The 21,371-nt window shown below is 54.0% G+C and overlaps 3 protein-coding genes and 1 long non-coding RNA gene across 5 annotated transcripts; 3 read left to right on the forward strand and 1 right to left on the reverse strand.

Moving 5' to 3' along the window:
* Window positions 1-1,339: 1,339 nt before the first annotated feature.
* LOC146765154 (gasdermin-A3-like) lies at window positions 1,340-5,290 on the forward strand. The gene is made up of 9 exons (XM_085561853.1): window positions 1,340-1,817; window positions 1,981-2,176; window positions 2,933-3,098; window positions 3,172-3,265; window positions 3,757-3,792; window positions 4,037-4,197; window positions 4,390-4,540; window positions 4,700-4,773; window positions 4,911-5,290. Exons 1-9 carry the CDS (start codon window positions 1,598-1,600, stop codon window positions 5,139-5,141), a joined length of 1,329 nt encoding a protein of 442 aa, XP_085417979.1. The 5' UTR covers window positions 1,340-1,597; the 3' UTR covers window positions 5,142-5,290.
* On the reverse strand, window positions 1,590-5,640 carry LOC146765155 (uncharacterized). Its single transcript, XR_014950218.1, has 3 exons — window positions 5,510-5,640; window positions 1,930-2,162; window positions 1,590-1,705 (listed from the first exon to the last, which is right to left on the reverse strand). It is a non-coding gene; the product is annotated as an uncharacterized LOC146765155 (long non-coding RNA).
* An 874-nt stretch (window positions 5,641-6,514) lies between these two features.
* LOC146765156 (gasdermin-A3-like) lies at window positions 6,515-11,564 on the forward strand. Of its 2 annotated transcripts, XM_085561854.1 has the most exons (11): window positions 6,515-6,655; window positions 6,761-6,863; window positions 7,743-8,008; window positions 8,173-8,368; window positions 8,619-8,784; window positions 8,857-8,950; window positions 9,339-9,392; window positions 9,616-9,770; window positions 9,967-10,117; window positions 10,818-10,891; window positions 11,031-11,564. In XM_085561854.1, the coding sequence occupies exons 3-11, from the start codon at window positions 7,789-7,791 to the stop codon at window positions 11,301-11,303; spliced, it is 1,383 nt and encodes a 460-aa protein (XP_085417980.1). In that variant the 5' UTR covers window positions 6,515-6,655; window positions 6,761-6,863; window positions 7,743-7,788; the 3' UTR covers window positions 11,304-11,564. The 2 variants fall into 2 exon arrangements, with proteins under 2 accessions (XP_085417980.1, XP_085417981.1); XM_085561855.1 differs by lacking the exon at window positions 6,761-6,863 and having other exon boundaries at window positions 6,517-6,655; window positions 11,031-11,446.
* Window positions 11,565-13,098: 1,534 nt separating this feature from the next.
* PSMD3 (proteasome 26S subunit, non-ATPase 3) lies at window positions 13,099-18,906 on the forward strand. Its single transcript, XM_085561852.1, has 12 exons — window positions 13,099-13,293; window positions 14,142-14,332; window positions 15,016-15,153; window positions 15,294-15,430; window positions 15,521-15,711; window positions 15,875-15,978; window positions 17,033-17,147; window positions 17,367-17,486; window positions 17,561-17,664; window positions 18,072-18,227; window positions 18,324-18,374; window positions 18,459-18,906. Exons 1-12 carry the CDS (start codon window positions 13,122-13,124, stop codon window positions 18,534-18,536), a joined length of 1,557 nt encoding a protein of 518 aa, XP_085417978.1. The 5' UTR covers window positions 13,099-13,121; the 3' UTR covers window positions 18,537-18,906.
* Window positions 18,907-21,371: the final 2,465 nt, after the last annotated feature.

Here is a 21,371-nt window from a genome sequence, read left to right on the forward strand (position 1 = left end):
GCAGTCCTGCTGTCTGCTCCAGACACCCAAACCACAGGAGGCATCCACCCCACACACAGGCAAGTGCATTATCCAGAGCTTTGGGTGGGGGAGAGGGTCGGTGGGAGCTCTCTGTTGGAGTCCAGGACATCCCTCTGGCTGCCCTGGCTGTCTCGAGACCCTGGCAGGGTTCTTGGAGACCTTGTCATGAAGTTAAAAACATCTGTGGCTTTGATTTTAGCCTGTGGAAAAAGCTGTCAATTTTGTACGAGGAATTACAAGTCACAAGGATTTTAGTAGTGTGATATTTGAACTAACACAGGGTGGAAAAGTAGGATTTTGGGGTTTTTTAGACTATAACTCAGGGGCTACAAGATGGAGGAATTTGGGCATGTCCTAGCCTTCTTCTCCTTCGTCTTGTCCTCCAAATCTTGGTGTGATGGTGACACTTTTCTATTGGTTTAAGGTAGAGATTCACAGTCTAACATAGGTGATGGGAATTGGTAATAAATTGTAGACACGTAGTTTTGAGTATATAAGGTGGGAGCCACCTGAGGCTCAAGGGCAGAATGCTATGGTGGACTTGCTAGGCAGAGCTCTGCAGGTCAGAGAATGATATCAATAAGAAGAAATAAACAACCTTGAAACACTTTCCAGGCTCTCTTTGGCTGCATCGGGCTAGGGAAGCAAAGACTCTTTATGATCTTGGGATCACCCTGACCTTCAGAACATCAAGAAATCAACATCTGCTAAGTGCTTTTGTTTAGTTTTCCTCTATTTTTGAAGACTTCCAAAACAATGTGTCATGGAAATGTTACTAACATTGAGCACACAAGGCTGTTTTTCTTTGGAATGGTTTAAATTGAAATAGGATAGCATTAAATGGGATATTGGGAAGCGATTCCTCCCTGTGAGGCTGATCAGACCCCTGGCACAAGTTGCCCCAACAAGCTATGGCTGCCCCATCCATGGAAGTGTCCAAAGCTGTGCTGGATGGGGCTTGGACCAACCTGGGAGAGTGGAAGGTGTCCTTGATCATGGCTGGGAGTGGAATGGGATGAGCATTAATCTCCCTTCCAACCAAAACCAATCTGGGTCACCCAATTCCCCCTCCCCAGTTCCATTCTGTAAAACACCAGAAAGGTGGAACTGAAACTTTTTGATAAAAACAAGCTGTCTCAGAAAAGAAACAGGGATTTCTTTCTGGCCCTCAAACACCAGCTCTCCCCTGCAGACCACCAGGGCTTGCCCAACAAGGCTGGGCTGATGTCACTCTATTTTGGGCAATATTTGTCTCCAAAATCAGCACTCTCAGAGTCTGCTAACTGCACTCTGCAAAATGACTGGGATTTGCCAACAAAGCAGAACAAGTCAAAGCAACCCCCAGCTCCTGCTGCTTCTACTCCAAATATGCCCTGTAACAATCCTGTGACAATCATGTCCTTGGATAATGTGAGTCATTACTTTGAAAACTTCTGAATAGTTAAATTAAATAGTTAAATGCTTTGTTACAATGTTCTGCTAATACTTCAAGTAATTCAGCTTAGCTTGTGTTCTCTTTTCTTTCTCAAGGCACAAATCCCCTTGGCTTTGCTTCAAAACTTCAGCCACAGCCAGAATGTTTAAAAAACTCACCAAATTCATCATCAATGAAATGGATCCATACAAGAAATTTGATCCTGTCGAGAGCATCGCAGACAACGAGCACTTCAGGCCCCTCTGTCTACTGAGAAAAAAGAGAAAATCAAAACGCATATTCCACCCAACTCCCTATTACGAGCAGACAGGATTCACACTGGATGATGTGCTGCTGCCTGGACAAGATGGTAAAATCATAGGTAAATCCCACATTTATCAATCTAAAGGTCACCAGTTCTATAGATAATGTGTTTGGGTCATTTGTGGTCACTCTATCAAGTTCCAGCTTTCCTCTGTGTGTGATATACTTACAGTGCTGAGTCTGTGTAATCCTGCTTAAGATAACATATGGAATTATTTCAGAATCTCTCCAGCAAGATTCCAGCCGATTTACTCTCACAAAAAACAGTGCTGTCCAGGTGGAGGGGCATGCCAGTGTTCCTTTGGGCCCTGCAAGTGGAGACCTGCAAGGAGGTGCCTCCTCGTCCAATGTCTTTTCCATTACGATAGAGAAGAAGAGTGTATCACTGCAATCACTGGTGGCACTGAGAAGAGAAAGGTAAGGAATGACAAAGGGAGCACACACACTCCAGGCATCCCCCTCCAGCCCATGCCAGGTCAATAATGGGTTTTCAACAGCCAAAAACAAATACTAAGAACTTAGGGCAATTATATCCCCTAACTAGGCCAAGGACTGGAGTTAAAAGGTTGCCCCTGTGTGGGATGGGGTCACGCTCCAGCACGGTGTGGGTGGAGGGAGGCAGAGATCTCTGAAGCTTGCTCTTGGGGAAAAAGGTTTATTGGGGGACCGGGGATGCCCGAGCCTTGTGCTCTCAGGCGTAGCACGTGGCCGGGCTTAGGAGGACGGGGGAGGGGAGAGAGAAACGGAGGGTTTAGGAGAGGGGAAGCCCCAGGAGGGGAGGAAGTCCAAGAGAGGAGGAGAGGTTCCAAGAGGGGGGAGAGGTTCCAAGGTGGGGAGGAAGTCCAAGAGACCGCATGGCCCCTCGGAGCCCCCTTATCGGGCTCCCAGGTGGGCCGGGACAAGGCATGGGCCAATGGGGTTACAGACTCTGATGTTTTAGGGGCAGGTACAGGGGTGTGGGATGAGCCACAATCTTTTGTGGGGTGGGATGGAACAGTCCATTTCACTCCAGGATTCATCCAAGGGCAGAAGTGACATCCGGCTAGCTGAGAGAACAATCATATCTATCTATCCTCTGCAACACCTGAACCTCCTCTTCTACAGCCTGAGCACCCCCAGCTGCATCAGCCGCTCCTGGTGCTCCAGACCCTTCTCATCCTTTTCCTCTTATAGACAAATCAACATGAATCACTCCCTCATCCAACAGCTACAGGGAACAAACATTGATCTATACATGGTCACTGAAATCCTTGAAGCCTCAGAGGAGACCATCTACAGGGCAACCATCATGGCAGATGGGGTCTTTAATATCATATGTCACATCACACTTGGTGCACAGGTTTGGATTTTCCTCTCCTTTCTTCCCCAGCATCTGCACCCAGGTGTTCTAACAGGTTGTTTTCCTTGACCAGGGCACCAGAGAGAGCAACCAAGGCATAGTCATACCCAAGGGCTGCACCCTGGCCTTCAAGACCATCCCGCTACAAATTAAAGATGGAGCATGGGGTAAGCAGCTTCCAGAAATGACAAATTTCTCCCTTCTGGAAATAATGCAGAAAAGGAAGAACATTTTAGGAAGTATCACTGCACCCCAGATACACCCTCATATTGTCTGCAAGGAGATGGAGGCAGTGTGAGGGACAGAAATCAGCTGGAGGAGGTCAGACAGCCCATGCTAGGTCAAAGAACTACACAGAAAAATGCTGTTTGCGGGGGGTTAGTAAAGAAAGAAAGAAGTCTCAGATCTACATTTCAGGAGCTGCAGTATTCGTTGATAAATGCACGGAGAACAGAGTTTGGGTGTTCCCTTCCCTTCCCTTCCCTTCCCTTCCCTTCCCTTCCCTTCCCTTCCCTTCCCTTCCCTTCCCTTCCCTTCCCTTCCCTTCCCTTCCCTTCCCTTCCCCACAGGAAAAGAGCCAAGGAGAAAACAGGGTGGGTAACCAACAGTGGGAAGACTGGTTTAGAAAACCATAAATGTCCTTTTTATCCTTCTGCAGATATGCGGTGTTTTCCAGGTGAGAAATTCAGAATAAGTAAGTACTCATTTGGAGTAAGTAATGTACTTGCATAGCTTCCATTGGCACAAATTTTAGCTGCTTTGGGTAAAATGGAATCTCCCAGCATAAAACAAACCACCAGGAGAAATATGTTTGCCTCTTCCCTAAGACATCACACTGGCCCCAAAGCACACATAGAAGGGTTTCAAACTCTGGGTTTAGAGCTGCCACTGAGCTCCTCATTCAGAAGTGACAAATTTGGACTCCTTCTGGTTTGCAGTTCCCAAGTCAAGGAAAATAAGAGTAGGACCGGGGCTGGGAGAAGTTGAAATCTGCTGTCAAATCTTCACCAAGTTGTCTCCTGACCTGCTGCTCATCATCTTAAACACTATCAAAGCTGTGATGAGAGACAAGAACCTCCTTCAAGAGCTCAGACAGAAAGTAAGTGAAGCTTTTACTGCCACAGTTTACAATACAGACACATCCGCGAACACACCTCCTGAACCACAAGTCACCTGCCCTGTGCCACAACTGCCCATCCAAATTTCCTTCACTCAGCACATCTCCCTGCTCAAGACAAGCAGCAGGCTTGGCCCTCAAATCCTGACTTCATTCTTTTTCTTATTCCTCCAGATGGAGGAAGTTCCTGAGCAAGGTGATGGTTATCAGCTGGAAACTGAGAGCCCAGACTTAAAAGACCTGTTCAGCACCTTGCAGCATTCTCCAAGAGATCATCTCCTTCTGCTGGCAGAAGGAATCAGCTACGTCCTTGATGCTTTGCATGGTGAGGCTTTGGGTCTTCAAGAGGGAAATCAAGGCAGGGATGACTCCCACTCCTGCCATTCCCTCCTGCCTTCCTCTCTTACTCCTCCTCCTCTTCAAATGGAATCTACATCCAAGTCCCATGGAGGGGAGAGGAGACAAACCCAGTTTATTTCTGCAGAGTTAACGGAGGATCAGCTGCTGCTGCTGCTGGAATCCTTGGAAAGGAAGATTGTGTCCCAACAGCTGAACCTGGTGAGAACACAAATCACACTTGGCTCCTCTCAAGGGGAGGCAGGGGCTATGCTAATTCTAGCAACATTTCCTTTACGATGACACAATTTGACAACTGATTCAAATTCTGATTTTGCTTTTTTGTTATGGCTGTGGAGGTTGCAAATCTCCTGGCACGTAACAAGGTGAAGAGGAAGGGGACTTTTCTTGTGGATGCCAGGCTGCTCTTCCCTCGCGAGGAGGAACAGAGGTTAACCATCGCCCTGGTGGAGCTGAGTGGAGTGCAGTTCCAGGAAGATGGATCAGTCATCCCTAGAGATAAACCCTTCGAGGCTGTGGTAGCCCTGTTTGTGGCCCTGTACGCCCTCAACCTCCTGAGTGGCTCATAGATGCACCGGGCCCTGCCTAGGCATCCCTTCCTCAAGATGTTGGAAAGCTTTAGCTGGCAAGAAAAAATTTAAGTCAAGAAAACTCATTAAGGATGCTAAAGGCTGGATTTCAAATCAAAGTGGATTTGTCTGTCTGTCTCCCCATAAATGCAGAGAACAGAGAAATCCACAAGCCTGAAGGATCACAGGCCTCCCACTGGTGCCTCACATAATCCTGCTTTCCTCAAAATGCTGCTGATGCTTCTGCAATCTGCAAATGAGAAAAAGAAGGGCAAAGGGAAAGGGAAGGGTAGGGGAATGCAAAGGAAAAGAAAGGAAAGTAAAAGGAAACAAAAGGCAAAGGAAAACACCAGCAGTGATTCACTTACTTTGGTCCCTCTGTGCTTCAGCGGGGGCTCCATGAACTGCTGGTGTCAGGAAGGTGGGGAAATCCCAGAGGTTCCACTGACTCCTCCCTGGTCCAATCTCCCTGAGATGATTGCAGGACATGGGCAACACTTCAGAGCAATACTACAATACTCTCATTATCATTTTATAAATAAAGAGCAGCTTCTTGATAAGCAATTTGGCGTTCTCAAAGGCTATTTCTTAATTTTGTCTTTTCCATCCCATGGCACATCTGACAACCTCAGGACTGAGGCGGTACCAGAAACAAAGGCCCTTGATGTGGACACAGCAGTCTCCTGTAGAGAACTTTCTAAAATAAAGTGTGAATATTTTTATTACTCCTTTGTGCAGCATTTTAAGAGTGACTGATAAAAGTGAAGTATTCAGGTAAAAACTTTCACTTGAGTCCTGGAATCTTCACATGGATGGTTTTTGCTGTCATACAAGCATGGCAATGGCTACAGGAAACATGGAATGTCTCAGGTTGGAAGGCACCTTAAGGCTCCAGGGCCATTCCCACCACCTTCCATGGGCAGGGACACCTTCCACTAGCCCAGGTTGCTCCAAGCCACATCCAACCTGGCCTTGGACACTCCCACGGATGGGGCAGCCACAGCTGCTCTGGCAAACCTGTTCTGGGGCCACACCACCCTCAGAGAGAGGATTTTCTTGTCAATATTCCCTCCTGAGTTCATTTCTCCATCTGTCAAAGAACAGCAGCACTACCTGGCTCAATAAATTTGAATGCACAGTGATGGAATGGTTTGGCTTGAAGGGACCTTAAAGCCATCTGGTTCCACCTGCTGCCAGGGACAGCGACACATTCCTGTCCAATCTGGTCTGGGGCACTTCCAGCAGTGGACCTACATCTCCTACATCTGTAGAAGTTCCAGTAATGCACAACCCATGTAACAGACTCTGCTCAATTACCGTAAGGAAGTGTTACGTAAGCAACAGCCAATTTGTGGAAGTAGAACACTGGTGATGAGGATGTAAAATTGCAGTGACCTCACAGCTGGGAACAACTCCTGGTAAGCTGTTGGGTACAGCCAGGGGTCTTCCAGCACGGATTGGATCTAACACTGCCCCTGCCCAGCTGTTGCTTCAGGGAGTCCCTCATTAGCAAGGTAAGAGAAATCAATTTACTCTTTGCTCTGCGTTTGTGGTGGTGTGAGCTTCCTGTGCGACTCACGGCTCCCGTACTTAGCAAACACTTCCACATCTCTGAGCAGAACAGAAGCCAGAGAACTTCTCCCCTGTCCTGCTGCTCTCCAGAGGCCACATCACCTCAGCAGCCCCACGCTCTGCTCTGCACGCCCCCCACCCCACACACAGGCAAGTGCATTATCCCAGAGCTTTGGGTAGGGGAGAGGGCTGGTGGGAGCTCTCTGTTAAGTGCTCTTGTTTAGTTTTTCTTCTCTTCTTGAAGACCTTCAAGGGAATGAGACCTGCAAGGGCTACTAACCTTGAGCAACCTATTTGTCTTTGGAATGGTTTAAATTCAAAGAGAGAAGGGTTAGGTGGGATATCGGGAAGAAATCTCTCTGAGGGTGCTGAGGTCTCAGAACAGGGTGCTCAGAGAAGCTGTGGCTGCCCCATCCATGGAAGTGTCTATAATCAGGCTGGACAGAGCTTGGAGCAACCTGGGAGAACGGAAGGTGTACCTGACCATGGCTGGGAGGGGTAATGGGAGGAGCCTTAAGGTCCCTTCCCATCCAAACCAGTCTGGATTGCCCAATTTCCTTTCCCCAGCTCTTTCCTGTAATACACCAGAAAAGTGAAACCGAAACTTTTTAATAAAAACAAGCTGTCTCAGAAAACAAACACGGATTTCTTTCTGGCCCTCAAACACCAGCTCTCCCCTGCAGACCAGCAGGACCTGCGCAATAAGGCTGGGCTGAGCTGAGCTTAGGTCTCTATTCTCTATTCTTGTCTCCAAAATCAGTAGCCTGGGGCTGTACTAGCTGTACTTTTATCTGCACAATCACTGAGCCTCACCAGCAAAGGGGGACAAGGCCAAAAACCCCACAGGTCCTGCTGCTTCCTCTTAAAAGACTCCCTGAAACAACCCTGTGAAACTCGAGGCCTTGGACAGTGAGGGAAATTTTGAGTAACTATTTTGAAATCTTCTTAATCATTAAAGTCACACTTTGTTACAATGTCCTCCTATTATTTCAAGTAATTCAGCATAGCTTGTGTTTCCTCTTTCCCAAGGCACAAATCCCCTTGGCTTTATTTCAAAACTTCAGCCACAACCAGAATGTTTAAAAAACTCACCAAATTCATCGTAAATCAAATGGATCCACACAAACAATTGGTCCCTGTCGAAAGCATTGCAGACAATGAGCACTTCAGGCCTCTTTATCTTCTGAAAAAAAAAAGCAAACCAAGAACCATATTTCACCCAGCTCCCTATTACCAGCGGACAGGGTTCACACTGGAGGATGTGCTGCTGCCTGGAGAAGATGGTAAAAGCATAGGTAAACCCCAAATTTATTAATATGAATTGATCAAATACCATAGATAATGTTTTTGAACCATTTGTGGCTGAACTCTACCAAGTTCCAGCTTTCCTCTGTGTGTGATATACTTACAGTGCTGAGTCTGTGTAATCCTGCTTAAGATAACACTGAAATTATTTCAGAGTCTCTCCATCAAGAATCCAGCCAATTTGCTCTCACAAAAGTCAGAGCTGACCAAGCTGATGGAGGTCTCAGCATTTCATTTGACCCTACAAATGTAGAGCTGAAAGGAGGTGCCTCCTTGTCCAAAGAGATTTCCATTACACCACAGAAGAAGAGTGTATCACTGGAATCGCTGGAGGCACTGAGAAGAGAAAGGTAAGGAATGACAAAGGGAGCACACACACTTCAGTCATCCCCCTCCAGCACACACCAGGTTAACAATGGGTTTTCAACAGCCAAAAACCAAGATTAAAACCTTAGGGCATGAACTTCCTCTAACTAGGCCAGGTTGGACAGAGAATGGAGTGACAAGTTCTCCTATGAGCCTCCTCTCATACAGGTTTATCCCCCCCCCAGGTGCCTCAGCTCTGGTGCTCAGACCCTTCCTATCCTTTTCCTCTTTTAGAGAAATCAACATGGATCATTCCTTCATCCGACAACTCCGGAGAACAAACATCCACCTGTACGTGGTCACTGAAATCCTCGAAGCCTCAGAGGAGGCCGTCTACAAGGAATCCACCAAGGCAGATAGGGGCTTCAAGGCCAAATTTTATGCCACACTCTGTGCACAGGTTTGACTTCTCCCTCCTTGCTTCCCCAACACCTGCACCCAGGTGTTTTAACAGGTTGTTTTCTTTATCCAGAGCAACAGGGAGGACAAACAAAGCATAGTGATACCCAAGGGCTGCACACTGGCCTTCAGGACCATCCCACTACATATTAGAGATGGAGCATGGGGTAAGCAACTTCCTGAAATGACCAAGTTCTCCATTCCAGAAGAGGAAGAACATTTTATGAAGCACCTCTTGCCCCCAGAGCTACCTTCAGCTTGTCTGGAAATAGGAGGAAGCAGTGTGAGAGACAGAAACCACCTGCGGGAGGTCAGATAACCCATGCAAGGTCAAAGGTGGTGTTTGGGGAGGGGTCAGTAAAGAAAGGAAAAAAGGAAGCCTCAGATCCCCATCTCAGGATCTGCAGAGCTCCTGGTGATAAATGGCACAAAGAGCAGAGTTTTGGTGTTTCTTTTCCTTTGCTACTCAGAAGAGAAGAGACAGGGAGGAAACTGAGTGGGGGACCACCACTGAGAAGGCTGGTATAGAAAACTGTCACTTTTATCCTCTTTTAGATCTGGATTATTTCCCAGCAGAAAGTGTGAGAAAGATGGCTTATGTAGCTGATGGTAAGTATTGCATTTTACTGCTTCCACTTGCACAACTTTTGGGTAAGATGGTATCTCCCAGCATAAAACAAACCACTAGGATAGATGCATTTGCCTCTCCCCTAAGACATCACAACTGCCCAATTCCATATTGCTTCAAAGAAGGGTTTCAAACCCCGGGTTTAGAGCTGCCTGTGAACTCCTAGAACTCAAGTGACAGATTTCAACTCCTCCTGGTTTGCAGGTCCCTCAACAGGAAAATTAGGAGAAGTGATGACAGAAGTTCAATATTCCTGCCGAATTTTCCCCGAGTTGTCTCCCGACCTGCTGCTCATCATCTTAAACACCATCAAAGCTGTGATGAGAGACAAGAACCTCCTTCAAGAGCTCAGACAGAAAGTAAGTGAAGCTTTTCTTACTGCCACAATTTATAAATAGAGATATATCCATGACCACACCTCCTGAACCACAAGTCACCTGCCCTGTGCCACAACTGCCCATCCAAATTTCCCTCACTCAGCACATCTCCCTGCTCAAGACAAGCAGCAGCCTCGGCCCTCAAATCCTGACTTCATTCTTTTTCTTATTCCTCCAGATGGAAGAAGTTCCTGAGCAAGGTGATGTTTATCAGCTGGAAACTGAGAGCCCAGACTTAAAAGACCTGTTCAGCACCTTGCAGCATTCTCCAAGAGATCATCTCCTTCTGCTGGCAGAAGGAATCACCTATGTCCTTGATGCTTTGCATGGTGAGGCTTTGGGTCTTCAAGAGGGAAATCAAGGCAGGGATGACTCCCACTCCTGCCTTGCTCTCTTACTCCTCCTCCTCTTCAAGTGGAATCTACATCCAAGTCCCATGGAGGGGAGAGGAGACAAACACCCTCTGCACCATCCAGGGCTCCCTGCTCCCTCAAAGGCTGGTCACAGCTTCCTCCCAAGGGGCAGCCCAGATCTCTGCTCTGGTGACCAGCGACAGGAGCCAAGCAATGGCTGGAGCTGTGTCTGGGACACTTCCACTGGATTTCAGGGAAAGGTTCTTCTCCCAGAGCCTGCTCAGGCACTGAACACACTCCCCAGGGAATGGGCACAGCCCCAGGGCTGACACAGCTCCAGCAGTGTTTGGACAATGCTCTCAGCACACGGTGGGATTGTTGGGGTGTCCTGTGCAGGGACAGCAGTTGTACATCAATTATCCTTGTAGGTCCCTTCCAACCCAGCATTCCATGATTCTGTGAGCAACAGCCAGATCGCTCTCACAGTGAGCCTGCACAAATCATTTCTATTAAAACATCCAAAGAACTGTAGACCAAAGGAACATTTCCTACAGGAAATGATCACCCTTCCCATCCTCTTCACTCTTTCCCATCCTGCTCACCAGTCCCAGCCCACCAGTAACCTCCATCACCTTGGTGAGGGGTTTTGGATCAGAGTTAATGGGTTTTTCTGCAGAGTTAACGGAGGATCAGCTGCTGCTGCTGCTGGAATCCTTGGAAAGGAAGATTGTGTCCCAACAGCTGAACCTGGTGAGAACACAAATCACACTTGGCTCCTCTCAAGGGGAGGCGGGGGCTATGTTAATTCTAGCAACATTTCCATTATGATGACACAATTTGACAACTGATTGAAATTCTTATTTTGCTTTTTTTTGTTGTTTCTGTGAAGGTTGAAAACCTCCTGAAACATGACCTGGACAAAGGGATGGACTCTTTCCTAGTGGATTCCAGGCTGCTCTTCTCACAAGAGGAGGAACAGATGTTAACCATTGCCCTGGTGGAGCTGAGTGGAGTACAGCTCCAGCAAGATGGTTTAGCTGTCCCTAAGGATCAATCCTTCGAGGCCGTGGCAGCCCTGTTTGTGGCCCTATATGCCCTTAACTTCCTGAGTGGTAGGCTGTACCTGGCCCTGCCCAGGGAACCCGTCTGCAAGGTCTTGTGAAATCTTTACTGACAAGACAGTTTTCTCTCCTAGTATCATCCTTGTTAATAATCAAGGCTGATTTGGCTGGCAAAAGGGAATTTAAGGCAGGAAAATTAATTTTGCGTACTAAAGGTTGAATATCAAAGTGGATTTCTTCCACTTACACCTCTCCGGTCACTGCCATCATCCCTGAGATGTTCAATGGACACATGTAGCACTTTAGAGCAAGCATACGCTTGTTATCACTCTATAAATAAAGAGTACTTTCTTGCTATACAATTGGGTGTTCCTCAAAGTCCATTTCTGTCAAGTACATCTGACAAGCTCGGCATACTATATGAAAAACACAAGCAGTTATCCCTGGGGGGAAGTCAGGGAGTCCCTCAGGCTGTGGGGCCGTGGGAGGGTCTCTGGAGGCCATGGGTGCCTGCAGCACTGCTCACCTGTGCAGGCATTGATGGCTTCAGGAGGACCTCCAGCACCGGGCTCTGCCTTGCAACAGCTACGAGGGGAGCCCGGCTCCGACCTGGAATCGTCATAAAACCCTTTGGCCCCAGTCCCAAAGCAGACCCCTCAAAGAACTCCCAGCTCCACAACCTGGCCTCTCCTGGGACCCCTGCTCCCAGCCTCCAGTTCTCCTCCTCACCAAATCACTTACGAGATTACCGATCCCAGCTCAGCCCCTCACAGGATCCCCAAGCCCACAAGGGACACTTTGCAGGATCCTCGGTCCCAGCCTGACCCCACATGAACCACAAGGGACCCTTCACAGAATCCCCGGTCCCAGCCTGGCCCTACCAGGGACCCTTCACGGGGCCCCAGCCTGGCCCCACACGGGACCGTCACAGAATCCCCGATCCCACTGCGATCCCTCACGGGACCCTCAAAGAATCCCTGATCCCAGTGCGATCCCTCACGAGACCCTCACAGAATCCGTGATCCCAGCCCGGCCCCTCACGGGACCCCTCACGGGATGCCCCGTTACAGACAAACCCCTCACGGGATACCCCGTTACGGACAAACCCCTCACGGGATACCCCGTTACAGACAAACCCCTCACGGGATGTCCCGTTCCAGACAAATCCCTCACTGACCCCTCACGGGATGTCCCGTTCCAGACAAACCCCTCACGGGATGTCCCGTTACAGACAAAGGGATGCCCCGTTACAGACAAACCCCTCACGGGATGCCCCGTTACAGACAAACCCCTCACGGGATACCCCGTTACGGACAAACCCCTCACGGGATGTCCAGTTCCAGACAAATCCCTCACTGACCCCTCACGGGATGCCCCGTTACGGACAAACCCCTCACTGACCCCTCACGGGATGCCCCGTTACAGACAAACCCCTCACGGGATGTCCCGTTACAGACAAAGGGATGCCCCGTTACAGACAAACCCCTCACGGGATACCCCGTTACGGACAAACCCCTCACGGGATGCTCAGTTACAGACAAACCCCGCACGGGATGCCCCGTTACAAAGCCCCTCACGGGACCTCAGCGAAGACTCGCCCGCGCCCCCAAAAGGCGGGAACCGCTCATCACCCGAAAGCTCTACGGAGATTCCCGAAGGAGAGAGAGGCGAAAGAAGCCGATAGATGGCGGAATCGTCCGAGAGGGCTCGTCCAAAACGCCCGAAAACGCCGGCGAAAATCCACGAGCGAAGACGGAAACACCCGAACCTGCACGAGCCGCGCCTGAGCTACCCGAGCCGCGCGGCGGAACGAGCCGAGCGGCGGCGGAAAGGGCCGAGCGGGAGGCGGAAGGAGCCGATGGCGCGCCGCTCGGCGCTCGGCTGGCCGCGCCTGGCGGCCCGTTGTGCAGTGTCACGCCATGAAGCAGGACGGCGCGTCCCGCCGCCGCGGCGACAAGGCCAAGGCGCCCCCGGAGGGACCCCCGCCCGCGCCCCCCGACGTCGAGATGCACGAGGAGGCGGCGCCGGTGGCCCCCGAGGCGGGCGGAGAGCGGCAGCCGCAGCGGGAGCTGGACGCGATCACGCTGGAGGGTGAGGGGGGGGTGTTGTTGTAGTGGGGGGTGTCTGTGGCCGTGAGGGGGGAGCTGGGGGGTCTTGGGGGTGGAAGGGGCCTGGCACGGATCGGGGGAACCCCTGAGAGGGGGGTGGTGGAGGAGGGGGCTGGGGGGAGGTATAGGAAGCCCTGAGGGGGTCAGGGTGGGGGTACCTGAGCGGGGGTGGGAAAGGGGCTGGAAAAGTGCTGGAGGAGGGGAATGTTGGGATCAGTGTGGGGTGGGGAGTTGGAGGGGCTCTGAGGGAAATGAGAGGTGAGTTTAGGGTACGGGAGCACGTTGGGGAAGGGGACATGGGGGGCACTGTGTGGGAAAGGGAGAGGGGAGGTGTGTTTAGGGGGTGTCACTATGGGGAAAGGGATTTAGAGAGGGAAGTGGAGGTGGGAGCTGTGTTTCTGTGCGGGAGACACTCTGGAGAAGGGTGTTTGGGGCAGCGTGTGAGGGAAGGCAAGGAGGAGGTTGGTTTTGGGGTCACTGAAGCATGGGGGATGGAACTGTGGTTTGGAGGGGTCGCTGTAGAAGGGAACTGGGGCAGCTCTGTGAGGGTGTGTTCTGGGGACAGACTGTGAGGCACGGGGGGGCTGTGGTGGGACCCCACAGGGGTGCAGAGCCCTTCGGGAGGAGGGAGAAAACTCCACAAGAGCCTCACCAGCCCCCTGCTCCAAACAGGGACAGCCCTGAGGGCAGGTCGGGTCACTGGGGACACCAAAGCCATGGGCAGAGGCACCTCAGCACAGCAGGACGGGGCGAGGGGGCAGCCCCGGCTTTGCTCCGGGGTGCTGCTGGCAGAGGATTTGGGGTGAGGGGTGTCGGTGTGCCCCCCTGCAGACATCAAGGAGCACGTGAAGCAGCTGGAGAAGGCGGTGTCGGGGAAGGAGCCGCGCTACGTCCTGCGGGCGCTGCGGGCTCTGCCCTCCACCTCCCGCCGCCTCAACCCCAACGTGCTGCACAAGGCCATCCACGGCTTCTTCACCTCCAACTGCACTGTCAGGGACTTCCTGCTGGGATTCCTGGAGGAGGTAGGGACTGCCCTCACCTCTGCCCGGCTCTGGTGACAACCCCCACCAGCAGAGCTGCCCCAGGAAGGGTGTGGAGGTGTAGGAGCAAATCCAGAGGATAATCAAAGGGATGGAGCAGCTCAGCTGTGAGGAAAGACAGGGAGAGTAGGGATGGTTCAGCCTGAAGAAGAGAAGGTTTAGGGGTCACCTAATTATGGCCTGCCAGTGTCTGAAGAAGCAGCAGGAAGGCTGGAGAGGGACTAAGAGTAACAGGACAAGGGAGAATGGCTTGCCACTGACAGAGGGCAGGATTAGATGGGATACTGGCCAGCAATTCTTCCCTCTGAGGGCAGTGAAGCACTGGAATGGGTTTCCCAGGAAAGTTGTGGCTACCTCATCCCTGGAAGCGTCTGTAGCTGGGATGGACAAGGTTTGGAGCAACCTGGTTTAGTGGAAGGTGTCCCTACCCATGACAGGGTAGGGATGAACTTGAAGGCCCCTGCAACCCAAAAAAGTCTGGGATTCCATGATTCTTTCCCTCTCCAAGGAGCCTCTGGAGTAGGGCAGAGGGGTTTGGGGGCACAGGAGACGAGCAGCCCCTCTGCTGGGACGGGTCCTTGCAGCCCTGGGCTGGCTCCTGTCACACCTGGAGCAGAGCTGTCTCCCCACGGGGACAGGGATCCAGAATTTCTCTCTCCCCTCAGTCCATGGATACAGAAGCTGAGCTGCAGTTCCGCCCACGGACGGGGAAAGCAGCCTCAGCCCCTCTCCTGCCAGAGGTGGAGGCCTACCTGCAGCTGCTGCTCGTCATCTACCTGATGAACAGCAAGAGGTACCCCGAGGTGAGAGCCCTGAGCTGCCTGCAGTGCTCCTGCTCCCCAGGCATCCCCTGCCTCGTGCTGTCCCCTCATCCCAGCAGTCTGGGTGGTCTCTGCCCCTCGTGGGGTCAGTCCCTGCCCTGACCTCCCTTCCTGTCCCGCAGGCTCAGAAGGTGTCCGATGACCTGATGCAGAAGATCAGCTCCCAGAACCGCCGGGCCCTGGACCTGGTGGTGGCCAAGTGTTACTATTACCACTCCCGCATCTATGAATTCCTGAACAAACTCGACGTGGTCCGGAGGTGGGATGGGTCCTGTGGGGGGCTCTCCCTGAACGTGATCCCCCCTGTTTTCCTCCCTCTTCTTCCCTGACTCCCCGTCCCACCCCGCAGCTTCCTGCACGCCCGGCTCCGCACGGCCACGCTGCGCCACGACGCCGACGGCCAGGCCACGCTCCTGAACCTGCTCCTGAGGAATTACCTCCACTACAACCTCTACGACCAGGCCGAGAAGCTCGTCTCCAAATCCGTGTTCCCCGAGCAGGCCAACAACAACGAGTGGGCTCGCTACCTGTACTACACAGGTGAGCGGGCTCGGTGCCTGCCCTGCCTCCCGGGCTCCGGTTCCTCGGAGAACCCCTGTGATCAGCTGGAGGTGGGGCTTCCAGGCAGGATTTGGAGCCCCATCCGTGCAGGTCAGGTTGGATTCACTGGGTGGCTTTCCCCACCTGCCCCGTGTGGGCGCAGGGCGGATCAAGGCCATCCAGCTGGAGTACTCGGAGGCACGGCGCACCATGACCAACGCCCTGCGCAAGGCCCCGCAGCACACGGCCGTCGGCTTCAAGCAGACGGTGAGCGACACCCCTGGCTTGGCTCTGAGACCCCTCAGGGATCTCACAGGGGTTGGATGTGGGACCTTCTTGGAGGTCACACCCCATGGAATTTGGTTTGGGACCTTCTCGGAGGTCAGGCCCCATGGAATTTGGCTTGGGACCTCCCAGGTTTGGGACCTTCTGGGATGTCAGCTCCATGGAATTTGATTTGGGACCTTCTCAGAGGTCATGCCCCATGCAATTTTGTTTTGGACCTTCTGGGATGTCAGGCCCCATGGAATTTGGTTTGGGACCTTCTCGGAGGTCAGGTCCCATGGGATTTGATTTGGGACCTTCTGGGATGTCAGAGCCCATGGGATTTGATTTGGGACCTCCCAGGTTTGGGATGTCAAGCTCCATGGAATTTGGTTTGGGACCTCCCAGGTTTGGGACCTTCTGGGATGTCAGGCTCCATGGAATTTGATTTGGGACCTTCTGGGATGTCAGAGCCCATGGAATTTGGTTTGGGACCTTCTGGGATGTCAGGTCCCATGGGATTTGATTTGGGACCTCCCAGGTTTGGGATGTCAAGCTCCATGGAATTTGGTTTGGGATCTCCCAGGTTTGGGAGATCCTGGGGCAGGTTTGGGACCTGCTTGGATGTCAGGCCCCAAGGAGTCAGGTCCCCTGGGATTTGGGATTTCCCACAGTCAGGTCCAGGACTCCCCAGAGCTGAGCTCCACGGGGGCACTTCTGGGACCTCCCAGGCTTGGCACCTTCCAGAATGAGATCTGGGACCCCCCAGGCTTGGGCTCTGCAGGGACAGGTGTGGGATCTGCCAGGGTCAGGCCCCATGGGGACAGTTTGGGACCTCCCAGGGTGCTGGGCCCTGCAGCAATGACAGGCGCAGGACCTCCTGGGTTTGGAACTTCCCAGAGACAAATCTGCAACCTTCCAGTCCTCACAGGGACAGGTTTGGGATCTCCTGGGGTCTTGTGCCACAGGGGGATGGGTGCAAGGCCCATGGAGGGCACAGGGACAGGGGTGGTTTCAGGCCCCGTGGGGGCTCACTCAGGGTCTCGCTCTGCCCCAGGTGCATAAGCTGCTCATCGTGGTGGAGCTGCTCCTCGGGGAGATCCCGGACAGGCTCCAGTTCCGGCAGCCCTCGCTCAAGCGCTCGCTCATGCCCTACTTCCTGCTGACCCAGGGTACGGCCACCCACCCCTGCCTGTCTGTCCTTCCTGCGGGCTCAGAGGATCATGGAATATCCTGAGTGGGAAGGGACCCAGTGGGAATTCTCTTCTCTCCCCTTGATGGGACTTGGATGCAGATGCCACTTGGGAAGGAGGAGAAGGAGGAAGTCAGCCAGCCCTGACTCTCTTTCCCCAGCTTTTCTCCTTCCCCCTTTCTCCCCTTCTCCCCTCCAGCCGTCAGGACGGGGAACCTGGCCAAGTTCAACCAAGTCCTTGACCAGTTTGGGGACAAGTTCCAGGCCGATGGCACCTACACCCTGATCATTCGGCTGAGGCACAATGTCATCAAGACAGGTAGGAGGGTGTCTGGGGACCCCCAGCAGGCTGGGCAGGCCGGGGAGCTGCATCCCATCCCCTTCTCCCCGCAGGTGTCCGCATGATCAGCCTCTCCTACTCCCGCATCTCCCTGGCCGACATTGCCCAGAAGCTGCAGCTGGACAGCCCCGAGGACGCCGAGTTCATTGTTGCCAAGGTACCAGCACAGTGAGTCCCATCCCTGTGGGGTCCTGGGGTGCCCACAGCCCTGTTCCCCCACACCCCTCCCTGCAGCACTGCTGGGTTTGGGTTGGAAAACTCAGGGACGCTCAGAGTGCCACGTCCCTGCTCTGTGTGAGCCCCTGGGACACCCCTGCCCTGCACCATTCCCCCACACCCCTCACTGCAGCCCCACTGGGTTTGGGTTGGAAAACTGGGAACTCTCAGGGTGCCACGTCCCTGCTCTGTGTGAGCCCCTGGGACACCCCTGCCCTGCACCATTCCCCCACACCCCTCACTGCAGCACCGCTGGGTATGGGTTGGAAAACTGGGAACACTCAGGGTGCCACGTCCCTGCTCTGTGTGAGCCCCTGGGACACCCCTGCCCTGTGCCTGGGCTTGCAGGCCATCCGGGACGGCGTGATCGAGGCCAGCATCAACCACGAGAAGGGCTACGTCCAGTCCAAGGAGATGATCGACATCTACTCCACGCGGGAGCCGCAGCTGGCCTTCCACCAGCGCATCTCCTTCTGCCTCGACATCCACAACATGTCCGTGAAGGTGAGCACAGCCTGTCCCCAGGTCCCTGAGGGGGACAGCAGGACATGGCTCAGGGCTGGCTCAGCTCTGAGCTCCTCCTTCCTCCTTTTTCTCCAGGCCATGAGGTTCCCACCCAAATCTTACAACAAGGACTTGGAATCTGCAGAGGTGAGATCTCTGCAGCCACTGTGGCCACGGGAAGGATGTGACTTCTGTCCCCACCTGCCACCAACCTCAGCCTTTGCTTTCCAGGAGCGCCGGGAGCGTGAGCAGCAGGACCTGGAGTTTGCCAAGGAGATGGCAGAGGATGATGACGACGGTTTTCCGTGACCCTGGGCCCTGGCTGTACTTTTTTATTTGTCCCTTGGACAGATGGTGGCTGAGCAGGGCCCTCCGTCCCCCCAGACCCCCTTTTATAAATTCCTGCATGTCTGTACTGTGGGAGGGGACACGGGGGGTTCCCTGGGCCCACACCCCCGACCACCTGCACTTGTGCTGGGACCCCCTCCCCAATAAACATCCTTGAAAGGATCCCTGTGGTGACATTGGAGCTGAGGCCGGGGGGCTGCGAGGGGAGCGGGGCTGGAGGGAGCAGGAGTGGGGTCTCCACTGGTGCCCTCCCAGCTCCCACAGCAGCAACGGGGTCAAACTTTGTTAAACTTCAATTATGACTTTTAAAATAAAAGATGGAAAAACTCCAGCCTGGGTGGCTCCTGCTGTGGGTTTGTTGGGATGGGGAAGGGGGCATGGGGCTGGTTTGGGGTCCCTGCTCTCTCCCTGGGACTAGATCTGGTCAGGCCATCCTGGGGGAGTGGAGCTTTGTCTCAGTGGTGCTGGGAGTGGCCCCAGCAGCTCCAGGATGGTATCCCAGGAGGATTCCATCAGGAAAGGCACAGAGCCCTTTGTGCCCCACAGCACCAACCCTGGGGGTGATGGGGATGGGGGACATGCAGCCACACTAGGTGGGTCCCATCAGCATCAGTCCCATCTAGGTTGGATGAGTTCTCTGAGACAATCTGGGAATCTCCCAGCCATGCCCACGCCGGGATAGCAGCCAGGGCTGCGGGTCAGGAGCGGGGCTGTCCCAGCTCATTCCCACTCTGGGGGTCTCTGGGGGAGACCAAAGAAGGGAAGAGCCCAGCCAGGGGGGCTGGGGACGCAGGGACATCCCGGGCACGCTGATCTGCTGGCAGATGTCAGGAAGGGGCTGAGGGTGCCTGGGTTGGGCCCCGGGAAGAGGAAGGGTGACCACGAGGCTGAAACAGAACAGGGTGGATGCCTGGAATAGTCCCTGGACTGAGCAGCTCCAGCCCCATGGTGGGGGGGAGGGGGTTTGCTGGGCCTCCCCCACCCCCCAACACCCCCAGTTTCGGATTTGAAACCACTTCCTTCCTTGGAAAGCTGACGGGGCCTTTGGGCACTGATTCAACCCCCCCACACACCCCCATCACAATTCCTGAAAGCACCCTCCTGCTGAGAGGGCAGATCCGCTCTGGGGTGGTCCCGTGGGTGCTCAGACTGAGGGGACCGTGCTGAGCCCCTCAATGGCCACCGGCTCTCCCTGGCTCCAGGGTGGGGACAGGCACAGCTTGAGGGGGGGCTGTGTCTCCCAAAAATCCCATGAACAGTCTCTGCTGGCAAGGTCCTTTCCCACATCCGGAAAGGCAGAACGTTTAGTGCTGCCAGGTTTGAAGAGAGGTCAGCAGGAGGTTTCAGAGCTCACACCTGGCTGTGCCAGGAAGGCTCCGCTTGGTACTCATGGATTGCTTCCAGCTGATGGGGTTTATTTCCCAGCTGGAGACAGGAACTTCCAGGACTTCCAGCTTCTGGGACTGGTGCTGTGGCTGTACCCCACAAACTGTACCCCACAAACCATACCCCACAAACAGTACCCCACAAACCGTACCCCACAAACCGTACCCCACAAACTGTACCCCACAAACCATACCCCACAAACAGTACCCCACAAACTACCCCACTGGATGTGTGGCCCATCCCAGTGCCCACCAACATCTGCAACCTGCAGAGACCGGGATCCCTGTCCCCATCCCTGTCCCCATTCCTGTCCCCATCCCCATCCTCATCCCTGTTCCCATCCCTGTCCCCATCCCTGTCCCCATCCCTGTCCACACAGCCTCCAGGAGGGCATCAGTGGGACCCAGCCAGAGGTCAGGGGTGCAGAATGAGCCTCCCCAGCCGAATGCTGCCCTGGGGTCACCCTGTCTGGGGCTGTGATGGGAGCGGGTGCCTCCCGTGCCCCGGCCAGCCCGTGCCCGGCAGGAGCCGGCCAGCTGGCACCCACCCAACAGATCCTGGAAGGATTTGCGGGAACCGCCACGAGCCAAAATTCCCTCATCAACACAACAGGGCTGGGAGCAGCCAGCCCTTGCCAAGGGCTGCCCTGGAAGCTCTTCCCCGTAGGGGCAGAGGGGGGGTTTGGCCCCGCGCGGGTGGGGTCAGCCTGATGTGGCCGGTGCTTGGTGCTGCACATGGTGACACTGGGCACAACCCGGCCCCACAGCACCCAGCAGGGCAGGATCTGACCCCGTAGTGCTGCCCCGAGGAGCCACAGCCCTGGGCAGGTGCCTGGACCGGGTCTAACCTTGGCCACCTCCAGCTGGTGCCACCACCACGAAGGTCACACCACCAGCACCCACCCTGATGTCTGGGGCAGCTGACAGAGGCTGCTGCCCACGTGGGCTGGGGATGGGGACAACCACAAAGTGACAGCAGCAGCGAGAAGCCACCATCCCCTTGGCCGGTCACCAGTGAGTGACCCTGCGAGTGACCCTGCACATGACCCCGCTCTGCTGGGCACTGGCCCACCTGGCCAGTGTAGTGGGAGCCCTGCGAGCAGGTTAATGAGTCACCGAGGCACCTCCTGCCCTGTCCCAGCACCCGCCTCCGTGCCTGGGCTCCAGCGGGCGGCTGCAGCCACACCGAGGGGCACCGCTGCCCACCGGCCCCGGGAAAGCCCCACGCCGTGGCCGTGGCCGAGCAGCCGGTTCGAGAGATTTGCATGCTGTAATTAAGGCAGTGAAGCAATCGCGCTGTTGCCTCATCGGTGAGAATCCCCGAGGCCCGTGCACTATAAATGCCACCCGATCAATGAGCACAGCCGGGCAGGAGCGAGAGGAGCCGGGCCGGACTGGGCAGGGCTGCACT

This window comes from Lonchura striata, chromosome 27, assembly GCF_050655825.1.
Source record: "Lonchura striata isolate lonStrDom1 chromosome 27, ASM5065582v1, whole genome shotgun sequence".
Taxonomy (NCBI): domain Eukaryota; kingdom Metazoa; phylum Chordata; class Aves; order Passeriformes; family Estrildidae; genus Lonchura; species Lonchura striata.

Excerpts from the sequence above, each read along its gene's own strand:
- LOC146765156 (XM_085561854.1), top strand. The coding sequence starts at position 7,789 with ATGTTTAAAAAACTCACCAAATTCATCGTAAATCAAATGGATCCACAC. Across the intron at positions 9,393-9,615 it reads GATGGCTTATGTAGCTGATG|GTCCCTCAACAGGAAAATTA; the intron begins GTAAGTATTGCA and ends CCTGGTTTGCAG. Across the intron at positions 10,892-11,030 it reads TGTCCCAACAGCTGAACCTG|GTTGAAAACCTCCTGAAACA; the intron begins GTGAGAACACAA and ends GTTTCTGTGAAG.
- LOC146765154 (XM_085561853.1), top strand. The coding sequence starts at position 1,598 with ATGTTTAAAAAACTCACCAAATTCATCATCAATGAAATGGATCCATAC. Across the intron at positions 1,818-1,980 it reads ACAAGATGGTAAAATCATAG|AATCTCTCCAGCAAGATTCC; the intron begins GTAAATCCCACA and ends GAATTATTTCAG. Across the intron at positions 3,099-3,171 it reads ACATCACACTTGGTGCACAG|GGCACCAGAGAGAGCAACCA; the intron begins GTTTGGATTTTC and ends TTCCTTGACCAG.
- PSMD3 (XM_085561852.1), top strand. The coding sequence starts at position 13,122 with ATGAAGCAGGACGGCGCGTCCCGCCGCCGCGGCGACAAGGCCAAGGCG. Across the intron at positions 13,294-14,141 it reads GGACGCGATCACGCTGGAGG|ACATCAAGGAGCACGTGAAG; the intron begins GTGAGGGGGGGG and ends GCCCCCCTGCAG. Across the intron at positions 15,431-15,520 it reads AAACTCGACGTGGTCCGGAG|CTTCCTGCACGCCCGGCTCC; the intron begins GTGGGATGGGTC and ends CCCACCCCGCAG.